Genomic DNA, 12,845 nt, shown 5'->3' on the forward strand with positions numbered 1-12,845 from the left:
CATGAAAATGGAACAAATTCATGTTTTTCTTCTGTATTGCTTTAAAAATGATCACTCTTAGTTGCCATGTTTAGAATATTTTTATTATTAAAATATCTCAAACATATTACCTAGTTCGGTTTGGTACATATGAGGTCATATACAATGGGTTGTTTAAATACTAGAGGTCAACCTACTTGAAATATCAAAGAAATATTTTAAAAGGCATTTCAGAATTTTGTATTATAATTTTAATAGGGAACTAAACTGGACTACTTTAGGCTACTACAACAAGTAACGATTTGACAAATGGTGGTGTTGTTTCTTATCAGTAATCTGTGGCATATTTGTGCTGAACTACTGAAGGTGCCTTGCAATAAGCAATACATGAAGCGAGTTGATCAAACTTATTACACAATACTCCAAGGGGGAAGTATCATGCCATGCATTACAAAGAGGGGGAGGTGATTGTCTTTTTGAGTTATAAAACATTTCAAGACCATGTGTTATTTTAATTCATAATTTAGATAGAGGCAGTCATTACAGATTATGGGGTTTTTTTTAATCATTTGAACAAAGAAACAAAAGAACCAGAAAAGCCAGTGATGGTCAAATATGTCATGATGACACTGAAGGACACAATATAAATAACATTTTCCCAGGAATAGCTCTGGCATTTGTCAAATTTGCCAACTACAAATTTTAATATAATTTTATTTTAATTTGACTAGCTGATAATAATAATTATTATAATTTCAAAAATTGTAATAACTGTAATACGGTAATTTAAAAGATTGCAGAAACCCAATTATTGTCTCAAATGTTTTTAGAAAATAACTGGGTTTATGCAACTGTTTTAATTTAATAGATAAATTGGTGGATTTTCTGCTCACCCAGAAATTGCCTTTTTATGACAATGAGAATACAAGAGATTAAATAAAGACTGAAAAATAGAGAGTAAAGTTTGCTTTATTAAACGACGCCGCTAGAGCACATTGATTTTTTATCTTATCATCGGCTATTGGAAGTCAAACATATGGTCATTCTGACACTGGGTTTATCTTATCATCGGCTATTGGACGTCAAACATATGGTCATTCTGACACTGGTTTTATCTTATCATCGGCTATTGGACGTCAAACATATGGTCATTCTGACACTGTTTTTTTTTTAGAGGAAACCCGCTGTCGCCACATAGGCTACTCTTTTACAACAGGCAGCAAGGGATCTTTTATTTGCGCTTCCCACAGGCAGGATAGCACAAACCATGGCCTTTGTTGAACCAGTTATGGATCACTGGTCGGTGCAAGTTGTTTACAGCTACCTATTGAGCCTTGCGGAGCACTCACTCAGGGTTTGGAGTCGGTATCTGGATTAAAAATCCCATGCCTCAAATGGGATCCGAACCCAGTACCTACCAGCCTGTAGACCAATGGCTTAACCACGACGCCGGTCAAATAAAGACTGAAAGACTTACATGTAATTCAAGGATGTGACCGAAACTTGTAATTCCAATAGCTCGGAGGTCATCCTGAGTCAACATTAGCAGACGTCGACCATTAATATTGTGAATTAGAAAAAGTTCTGCATAAGATGTTAGGTCGCTGTTATGAGCTAGAAGAAAAATAAAACAAAACACTGGAATTGATATGAATGTGTAAAAGAGTAAAAGAAAAATAAATAGTTTGTACTTATTAATAGCGATATACTGAAGGAAAGAAATAGAGAATGTGACATTTTAGATGAAATTTAATTCATTACTAGCGTAATTATGTCTGTATAATATACTTTTTTTTTAATACAGCAAGGGATCTTTTATATGCACTTTCCCACAGACAGGAAAACATATACAACGGCCTATGACCAGTTGTGGTGTACTGGTTGGAACGAGAAAATACAGAGATATAATGTGGGACTGAATGTCACTAATATGGCGCTGAATGTCACCAATGTGGTGTTGAATGTCACTGATATGGGGTTGAATGGGGATGAATGTCACTGATATGGGGATGAATGTCACTGATATGGGGATGAATGTCACCGATATGGGGATGAATGTCACTGATATGGGGTTGAATGTCACTGATATAGTTAGATTCCTGACATTATGGATGTGTATTATTTGTTAATATGGGAAGTTGCCGGTTTTATTGTTTATTTGTTTCTTTTTAAATTCTTGATGAAGTTTTATAGCTCAATTCAAGTACATTTCAGAATTGATAACTTACCCGAATTTCCAAGCTGTAGTATCCACTGATACTGAAAAATAAATAAACACAATCTAATACAGACAATGTAATTTTACTCTAATTAAACTGAGATATCATGTAAAAGCAATAGCAAAAAATATTAGGAATATGCAGATGCACAGTTACATCAAATAGTTAAGTATTATAGTGAATATTTTAATCACAAAATATTGACGTGAAACTGTCGTCCAATTGATCTCACATTATCAACTCACATTAATATGACAGCTTATGTTAATAATGGTGTCATACTCTCCTTGTCAAGCATAATCACCAGGGCTTCTAGATTATGATAGCCACACTCCCATGGTTAGTGATATTCAATGTTGGACTAGTAAATAACTACTATTACCATGCCTGATGGCTAGTGAAAAAAAACACCAAAAAGAGTCAAATGTTGCAGTTAAGTCTATTTTGTAAATATGAATATACTGACCCCACCCCAAACCCAATGTTAGTGTTTTTAATCTCTATCTCGCTCTTTAGGTAACATATCTGATTATAACTATTATTTAGAAAAATTATATTAACTTAATATAAAGTAGGGCTAGTTAATTTTTAATCGTGGCTAGTAAATTAAAAAAAAATCACTGATCCCATGGCTAGTGGATTTAAAATAAATCCTAGAAGCTCTGAATCACGAAATAGCAAAGGACAGATGGAAATATCTGTCACAGATGTCTTGCTTGGGATAATTCTGCCCTGTATACTTACGGATGAGATATACAGTCAAACCCGCTTATTTGCATACCCTCGGTGCTGCTCGATTTTGTGCAATTAACCGGGTTAGTCGATTAACCGATAGAGTACCGACTTTCACTTTGTAACAGCCATCCAACTACAAAGTGGCATGGGAGACAGTCTAGCATAATGCGGTACTTCATACCGGAACTATTACAGTTAACACATGTCACATGCAGTTAGATATATATAAATGTAAAAAAATATATCTATCGATATATATAATTAGCATGGCGTTTTTGTTTTAATCTGCCAGACCAGAAATCATTTTCTAAAAAACCAACAACGTCCGTCACTGGGCGTCGTTTTCTAAAAACACAAACTGGCGTCGTTTTCTAAAAACACAAACTTTGTGCATTAAAAAAAACCCCACTGACCATCCACTAGTGTAAACAAAGTGTATTAGCCATGTAGTTAATGAGATAAACTTGAAACAACAGAACCATCAAAAAGTTCACGTTTCATCGGTGCACGTGTTTACAAAATGACGTCAGTTTCCGGAATTACCGGGCTGTTGATTGACCGAATAGAATTACGTGAACTTGTATGCATTTGCTGGTATGGTGTTCTTTCCATCCCAAAAGATACGGCAAGCTTTGGTATTATTTGTGATCCCCAAATAATGACTTTGCTATAGTTAAGCAATTAAAGTTAAGCTCGGCTAGTGAGTCGTTATCAGTTCCAGCAGTCTGCATTGCATGCATGACCGGTCTAACACAATTGACTGACCTTCATGGTGAGGTCCGACTGATTGGTGTCTAACAATATAGCAGAAACTTAGGGACGATCCATAAATAACGGTCTTTGTTATGTTTGTTTTTTTTGACGACCTCCCCCACCAGTCTTTTTTTTTTCCGCTACATTTTCCGGGAAGCAAGTGATAAATCGTTTCTTTTGCGTTTAACAGATATAGCGTACACTGCATCTAATGAATAAGTGAACAACAACCCTTTCTCGGTCACATTTATTAAAAACATAACCGCCTAGGACGATTGATCTGTAATCTTTTAATTATTAACAAGGCTTCTCAACATAACGTAATAATTGATACAGAACAATGATTGCCCTGAACACGTCAATCGAATAGGGCCTCAATAGTTGAGTGCGCATGCGTACAAGCGCACAGGCGGTACTTCTAAAAATAATAGTCGGAGAGTTACTTGTTATTGAGATGGCCTCTGATTAACAGCAATATATTGCAAACAAAACATTAGGTCTTAGGTTTATTCAACTTAATTATGTCATTCTTAAATCTTGTAGTCGGGTATTGTGATTCGCCAGTAGTAACGTGCACACCATCTCATTTGCATGTCACACGTCGACTCTGTAAACAGCGATTACACTTACAGTCGGCTTACCACACAGTGAGCTCAAACAAAACAGATTAATCGGTGATTTATTTGAGTTTTTTTGCCAAAGTTTGATAGACATTCTCAGTCATTTGTGACATTAATTTAGCACCAAAAAAAACAAAAAAATCGTTATTTATATGTGCAAATAACCGATATATAGCCTGTAGTCTGTGCAATTAACCGGATGTTTTGTAGTGTTATAAGGGCAAATGGTTCCGTGTTGGGTGAAAATAGTCGATTAACCGAATTATGCTATAAACCGATGTGCAAATAAGTGGAGTTGACTGTATTTCTATATTTTATGAGCCATTACATGATAACCCATAACAAGAATAGCTAACTATTGTTGTGTTTACAAACTCATCATTCACGCTGAACAGGATCAAATATTATAGAAAGAAAGAAATGTTTTATTTAACGACGCACTCGAAACATTTTATTTATGGTTATATAGCATCAGACATATGGCTAAGGACCACACAGATATAGAGAGGAAACCCACTGTCGTCACGTCATGGGCTACTCTTTTCGATTAGCAGCAAGGGATCTTTTATATGCACCCTTCCACAGACAGGGTAATACATACCATGGCCTTTGATATACCAGTTGTGGTGCACTGGCTGGAACGAGAAATAGCCCAATGAGCCCACCGATGGGGATCGATCCCACACCGACCGTGCATCGAGCGAGCGCTTTACTGCTGGGCTAAGTCCCACTTTCTAAATATTACAGAAGTCATCTAGAGTTAAATTTCCACACTTCTGCGGTTTCTTAATCACACATAGCCTAATAATATGATGGGCTCTTATAATAATACTTACCACGTCAACATCTCTCCATGTGTTGACATCATGATCATCTAGTACCTACAATAGAAAACAGGTCAGTTAGCATTGTCTACACAGCATTACAGGTATTCAATTCAAGTACAGTGAAACATCTCAAAACCGGACCCTCTGGAAACCAGAATTCCCTCAAGACCGGACATTTTTCGCAGCCCCGTTTTAAATATCTGTACAGAAGAGAACCTCTCTAAACAAGATACCTCATAAAACCGGACTTTTTACTTGGTCCCGAGGGTGTCCGGTTTAGAGGCGTTTCACTGTAATTAAAACAGGGTAAAACAATTTCAGTCATTAATTAACAGCATAGAGATTTCAGTGGACTACCCTTCACCTTTGCGATACGTTAACTTGACTGACTCCAAGAAAATCTATGGCAGGACATGCATGCAGCTCAGAAGTATAATGAAAAGAAAAAGAGTAAAGGTTGGTTTTGTTTAATGACAACACTAAAGTACACTTATTATTTAATCATCAGCTATTTTATATCAGATATTTGATCATTCTGACACAGAACCTTCACATGTAGTTAAACAGTTAGATGATAGTGCTCAGAGAGATGTCAGTGTAGTGTTCTTGCACTTCCCCACTGTGGTATTAAAACTAATCCTAAGTCAGAGCACCTAGTCTTTTGGCTGATAGCACATACATGTAACAATTATACCACAGATCATGATGCCAGGAAAGTGATTACTATTTGACTTTATCATTCATTAAAGGCTTTTGTAGGAGATATCGCTGACACTATAATTTGCGATATCTCCTGTGATATTCTCCTAGGAGATATCGCTTCTTTTTGTTATGTCACTGTGTATGTTTTAGCACTAAAACTATCATTAGTGATGTCACGCCACTGTCATTCTTCTGCTAGTTAACAAGTCTACTGCTGCTAAATATAGTGATATTCAACCCACATTACTGACATTGTTTACAATTGTTGCAAATGAAAAGAATGATAATGGATGATAAAAAGAATACCCACCTTGTGTCTTGTGATATCATAATTTATCAGCACTCGTTAAAGGCATATTGTCACAGACCACTAACTTATTTAATGGTCTAACAAAGTATTACCTGAACAAAAATAATTTGATTTGTCCCTAAATCTTCAATAACCACCATACTCCATTTATTAATGATATTTTAAAAATTAATTGAATTATGGCAATGGTCCATAATTCAAAAACTAAAATTGCCAAGAGGGTTGACTTGGATTTCACTCCATCATGGTTCAATTAAGGTGATGCGATAGCTAGATTTGGTTTCCAACAATTAATGTAATTTTTATTTATTATCCATTTTTAGAGAAATATGGTCCTTAAATCTGTGACAGTATGCCTTTAATAAAGTATAAAAATCCTCGACATGTCTCAGATTTCATACTTTTATCAACTTGTGCTGATAAATTATGATATCACAAGACAAACGGAGAGTATCCTCTATTTATAAACATTTAACAAATTCAGAACATCATACTGTAAACCAGTCAGCACAGCTGAAAACTCACCACAACTTTAAATTGCTGTTCCAGGGTTCTCTCCCTTTCCTTGATTTTAAGTTCTCTCTCTCTCAGCTCTTTCTCCTTCAACCCAAGATTTCGCTCAGCCTTTTTCAGTCTCTCCAGAGTAGCTTGGATCTCCTTTCTGTAACACAATGTCAAAGTAAATTTGGTTCATTGTTACCTTTACAAAGAATCTTGCAAAACAATTGATACTATTTGGTTTATAAAATCACATAAGAAATATTTACATACTGATCTCATTAACATTACTTTGAATTGGATCTGTTATGAAGACAACAAAACAGCAGTTTAACAATCACCATCAGCAAGATTTGGTGGTTACAAGATCACAGGTGCATAACACCCAATATTAAAATAATTTATTTTTGGTTTTAATTGGTATAAATATAATCTAGGCATGTTAAAACATGCTGGCAAACTTTTCAGTGTTTCTAAGGACTTGTATACTCTCTGCAAAATGATACACTTTTTGAACCAAAAACAAAAAATAAAACAGTGGTACTTGCTTCCATATTTCTCGATGTTCAAGAAATGAATTTGTCTGGTCTGGAAGACTTTCTGAAATAAAAACAAACAAAATATGAATGAATGTTGAAAGAAAGAAGTGTTTTATTTAACGACATACTCAACACATTTTATTTACGGTTATATGGCGTGAGACATATGGTTAAGGACCACAGATTTTGAGAGGAAACCCGCTGTCGCCATTACATGGGCTACTCTTCCGATTAGCAGCAAGGGATCTTTTATTTACGCTTCCCACAGGCAGGATAGCACCAACCATGGCCTTTGTTGAACCAGTTATGGATCACTGGTCGGTGCAAGTGGTTTACACCTACCAATTGAGCCTTGCGGAGCACTCACTCAGGGTTTGAAGTCGGTATCTGGATTAAAAATCCCATGCCTCGACTGGGATCCGAACCCAGTACCTACCAGCCTATAGACCGATGGCCTGCCACGATGCCACTGAGGCCGGTCGAATGAATGTTGAATGACATTCAAGGGCTACTGGGTGTCAGAATCTACAGAATACATGTTTTCCCATACCAGTAAATAATTTAGTAAATAAAAATAAAAATTGTGATATGATGTAACATTCAGGATTAATAGAAGAAGGAAATGTTTTATTTAACGACACACTCAACACATTTTATTTACGGGTTATATGGCGTCAGACATGGTTAAGGACCAAACAGATATTGAGAGAGGAAACCCGCTGTCGCCACTTCATGAGCAGACAGGATAGTACATACCACAGCCTTTGTTACACCAGTTGTGGAGCACTGGCTGGAACGATAAATAGCCCAGTGGGTCCACCGACGGGGATCGATCCTAGAACAACCGCGCATCAAGCGAACGCTTTACCACTGGGTTACGACCCGCCCCTTCAGGATTAATAGAGTTCTTAAACAAAAATAATATTATAATAATATTAATTAATTATTATTATTTTAAAAAATATGGGTTTTTTTTAACATGCACTGAAAAGAAAATTGAAGTATCTTGTCCAACCAAAAACACATAATCTTTGGGCAACCACAAAACCAACAACAACAACAACATAATTTGGGGGGAACCAAAAAAACACAAAAAAACCTGACATAATCTTTGAGGAAGTAACCCCTCCCCCCCCAAAAAAAAAACCCAAACAAAACAACTCCTGGCAATATTTGGGGATATGGTAGCAAACATCAGTTTAGTAACTCAGTTGGCCTATTGGGCTGTTTCTCGCTCACAAACATACATAATTATTTTATTTTCAGGCACATCTTTAGGTATGAATACACTAGTAACAAACAACTATAACATCCTGGTGTACATGAAGATTGGACCAAAAAACCCCAAAAAAACCCGGACATAATCCTTGAGGAAGTACCCCCCCCCCAAAAAAAACCCACAAAAAACCCCATATTCTTTGAGGACACAAAAACAACTCCTGACACAATATTTGGGGAATGGTATCAAACATCAGAGTGTAGCAACCTAGGTACTAAAGGCCCGAGTACACAACCCACCGTCGTGTGACATCTGGTCGATGCGAGACAGGATCTGTTTGAAGGCCGGTCTCTTCTTGGGCTCCATCAGCCAGCAGTCATTCATCATCTTGCTGAACGCTGCGGGACACGTGCTCGGAATCAGCAAACGCTACATAAACCACACACAAATATACATAATTATTTTATTTACAAGCATATTTTTAAATAGTAATAAAATAGTAAGAAACAACTACAACATCCTGGAGTCATTGAAGATTGGACGGGACGTAGCCCAGTGGTAAAACGCTCACCTGACGTGCAGTTGGTCTAGGATCGATCCCCATCGGTTGGCCCAGTTGTGCTATTTCTCGTTTCAACCAGTGCACTACAACTGGTATGTTAAAGGCTGTGGTATGTGCTATCCTGTCTGTGGGATGGTGCATATAAAAGATCTCTCGCTACTAATTAAAACATGTAGCAGGTTTCCTCTCTAAGACTTATATGCCAAGATGACCAAATGTTTGACATCCAATAACCGATGACTAATAAATCAATGTGCTATAGTGGTGTCATTAAACAAAACAAACTAACTTTTATATGAAGATTAATTTTGCCATCCACAACTTTGTCAAAAGCAAGATCACAAAACAACCGGACCAGATAAATATTTTATCAATAACTGTTTCAGATTATAAAATGATTAACTGACTTACCTCCCCTTTTTCCACAATAAGCCAAGCCACTTGGAAGCCGTCAATTCCATTGAATGGAATTTCATGAGTGAGCAATTCCCACAGAACCTTGAGGGTGAATAAGAGAAACAAAATTAAATACAGACTCTGTAAATGATTAACAAAACATGAAAACTTAGTGAAGACCAAATGATATTCCCCAGCCCATAGTGTTAATACTATAACCAATCATGGCAGTGAGAACACTAGGAAACAGAATGTGTTATGGTTAATAATGATTAAAACTTATCTAGTAGTCTTCTTAGGGATAAAAGGCCTAGCATCAAATATACTTCAAAGTCCAAACAGAGAAAGAAATCTGCAATACTTACAAAAATAGTAGGGTTTTTTTTTAATAGTTAGAGCAGAGCTAAATGCAATTTAAATATTCCTAAATATGTGCTCAGTTAGCAGACAGTATTTAGTGATTTTAGCTTTTAGTTACTGATAACACAATAAAAGAACAAGACAATATAAACTCACCACACCATATGACCACAGGTCACAAGACTCTGATACAGGCTGACTTTGAATAACCTGCAAATATTATCAATAATCAATAATGCATACCATAATTTCAGATGAACTAGTTAATAACTTCAGATAAACAAGCGAGTTCATGCTGTAATTGATATTTGTTGAAAAATAACTGTGTGTTTTAAAGATAATTTTGTGAAATGATTTGCTCACCCAGAGAAAGTTATATATTCCTTATTTTTTCTACGATAATCACATTAACAATAATTCTCAATGTCAAAGTTAGTTTTATTAACTTGTGAATACCTAGACTACAGTACATTTTTTCATTTCAATTTTATTTTTGTGTTTATATCCAATTAAGGTTCAAGCAAGCTGTCCTGGGCACACATACCTCAGTTATCTGGGCTGTCTGTCCAGGACAGTGGGTTAGTGAGAGAGATGAGGGTGTAGTGGTCTTACACCTACCCATTAAGTTGTTATAACTTGCTCTGGATGGGAGCTGTTACCGACCAGCCTTATGTCCGATGGCTTAACCCACGATACCACTGAGTACAAGTAAAAGTCAATGCGTGTAAATATTTGTCTATATTAAATGTATACATGTCACATCAGCTGACCTCTGGAGCCATCCATGGAAATGTGCCAGCCAGTGACATCTTGGTTGTACTTCCGATAAACTTCGAGGCTCCAAAATCACACAACTGAAAATGTAAACAAAGTCCAGTATTGACAAATACTTTATTCAAAATCAGAACACTTTGAAGGAACGTAATTAAACAGCATGAAAAATGTAATAAAAATAGCTTTGATATGATCAACCACATTTTGTAACATAGCAAAACAAAATATAACCTTGATTTGTACAGGTTTCACACAATTAAACAAGTAAAATGTTTTATTCAAGACAAGACAAGAATATACTATTTTTATATTACCACATGTAGATAAGAATTACACACCTTGCAAGACCAATCCTCAGATATGACAACTGAAAAGAAAATTATATATATATGTGTGTGAATATATAAATGAATATAACACATAAAAAATATCATTATTTGAAAATCATATTTTCCACCATAATTATGTTTAAATATGGAACCCTACATAAACTACCTGGCTATAAAATAGCTTATCTTTCTAGTCTGAAGTATTCAAAATGTTCAACAAACACAATTGAATTTTTTTTATTCATCTACATATTTCTCTTTACACTTAATAATTTACTTTTTAAAATTTCACTGGTCATGTCAGAATGATAGTAACCTGAATATATGGCAATGAAATGTCATCCTCAAACCAGCAGTTTATACTAGTGTGTGCAGAGTTATTGCCCCTTAATCACAACATCTTCAGCTTACAAAAGTAAAGTTTGTTTTACTTAACGACACCACTAGAGCACATTGATTTTTTATCTTATCATCGGCTATTGGACGTCAAACATAAGGTCATTCGGACACTGTTTTTAGAGAAAACCCAGTCGCCACATAGGCTACTCTTTTATGACAGGCAGCAAGGGATCTTTTATTTGCGCTTCCCACAAGCAGGATAGCACAAACCATGGCCTTTGTTGAACCAGTTATGGATCACTGGTCGGTGCAAGTGGTTTACACCTACCCATTGAGCCTTGCGGAGCATTCACTCAGGGTTTGGAGTCGGTATCTGGATTAAAAATCACATGCCTCAACTGGGATCCGAACCCAGTACCTACCAGCCTGTTGACCGATGGACTAACCACGATGCCACCGAGGCCAGTATTTCAGCTTACAAATGCTGGACCATCACTAAAAATTATTGTCTAGTATAAATTTGAAAACATATATGATGCAAAGATAAAAAAACTCGAGCAGAATAACACAAACTAACATTTGTAAGTCCAGGGTTCGAACTTAACGGTCGCCCGATCGCCCCTGGCGACTGAAAACGACGACAGGCGACTGAAAACCCACAGTAAGGTTGCCCGCTTGGCGACCGATTTTTTTTTTTTTTTAAATAAATAATTAATAAATAAATAAAAGTACAACTATGTAGCCTACTTTGCACCATGAAAAAGTGTAGGTCTGCTTTTATATATAAAAATATGCCCAATATAAGAATAGGTGTGTAAAGTGGCATGTAAAATTGGGCACAAATTCATGTCGACAAGATTCAGCCCTGGTTATGTGTACACGTCATAGATCGTATCCACTGAACATTATATTTTAGGGTTTTTTTTTATTATTATTATTTCATTGAGATGGGGTGTGGGGACGAAGGGGTTGTGTCGGTTATACCAGTGCTCAACGTTTGGTGAACACAAGCATCTTTGTTTGTTGGAAATACCACAAATGTATTGACAGTGACAGTGGGTAGTCGCAGTGGTATGTCTGTTATTTATTTAAAGAGTGGGTTGGTTGAGTGCAGGGAAATACTCAAAATAAATGTTTTCTCTTATAATCTGTGTAATATTGTAGTTTTTTTAGAAAATATTATTCGGGCAAGTGAAAATAGATCCAGAAAGTGAAAGTGCTGTCACCACTTGCCGGATGGCAACTCAAAAAAAAGTTAAGCGCAGACACTGTAAGTCGGTCGAGTAACCAGGGGCAGATCCATAAAATATTTTTGAAAGGGGTGGGAGGTTTAAGGGAATAAATACACACTGACCAACTTATGAAAAGTGAAACCCAATGCAAATTTAAAAAGAAAATAAATTGAGAAAAAAAGAAGCACATGAATATATTTAGTGGGGGGATCCAAAACGTTTTAACAGTAGTGTCACTGTCCTCATATTTTATAAATTAATTTCACATTATCACGTATTGTCATTAATACGTTTCTGTTTTATAAGAATAATACAAAACTAGCTTTGAAATCTATAACATGTACTCTTTTGAATATATTGGTTTTTCATCAGCAAAATGTTTTAAGTAGTTGGGATTTTTTTCACATAGAGATCAGTGATATTTATGATCTAGGTAAAAACTAATTACTAAT

General features: G+C 35.9%; 1 protein-coding gene across 1 annotated transcript in view; it reads right to left on the bottom strand.

The window, feature by feature from the left end:
• The window catches only part of LOC121382376 (mitogen-activated protein kinase kinase kinase 20-like), a 48,386-nt gene that overhangs the window by 24,549 nt on the left and 10,992 nt on the right, over positions 1-12,845 (bottom strand). The window contains exons 6-15 of the mRNA XM_041511964.1: positions 10,832-10,860; positions 10,490-10,573; positions 9,876-9,929; positions 9,375-9,461; positions 8,701-8,830; positions 7,188-7,243; positions 6,671-6,802; positions 5,143-5,187; positions 2,208-2,238; positions 1,457-1,593 (exon numbers count right to left, since the gene is read on the bottom strand). Coding sequence (XP_041367898.1) covers positions 1,457-1,593; positions 2,208-2,238; positions 5,143-5,187; positions 6,671-6,802; positions 7,188-7,243; positions 8,701-8,830; positions 9,375-9,461; positions 9,876-9,929; positions 10,490-10,573; positions 10,832-10,860 — 785 coding nt within the window. The remainder of the gene's footprint in view (positions 1-1,456; positions 1,594-2,207; positions 2,239-5,142; positions 5,188-6,670; positions 6,803-7,187; positions 7,244-8,700; positions 8,831-9,374; positions 9,462-9,875; positions 9,930-10,489; positions 10,574-10,831; positions 10,861-12,845) is intronic.

The sequence above is a fragment of the Gigantopelta aegis genome, chromosome 9 (assembly GCF_016097555.1).
Source record: "Gigantopelta aegis isolate Gae_Host chromosome 9, Gae_host_genome, whole genome shotgun sequence".
In the NCBI taxonomy this organism is placed as follows: Eukaryota; Metazoa; Mollusca; class Gastropoda; order Neomphalida; family Peltospiridae; genus Gigantopelta; species Gigantopelta aegis.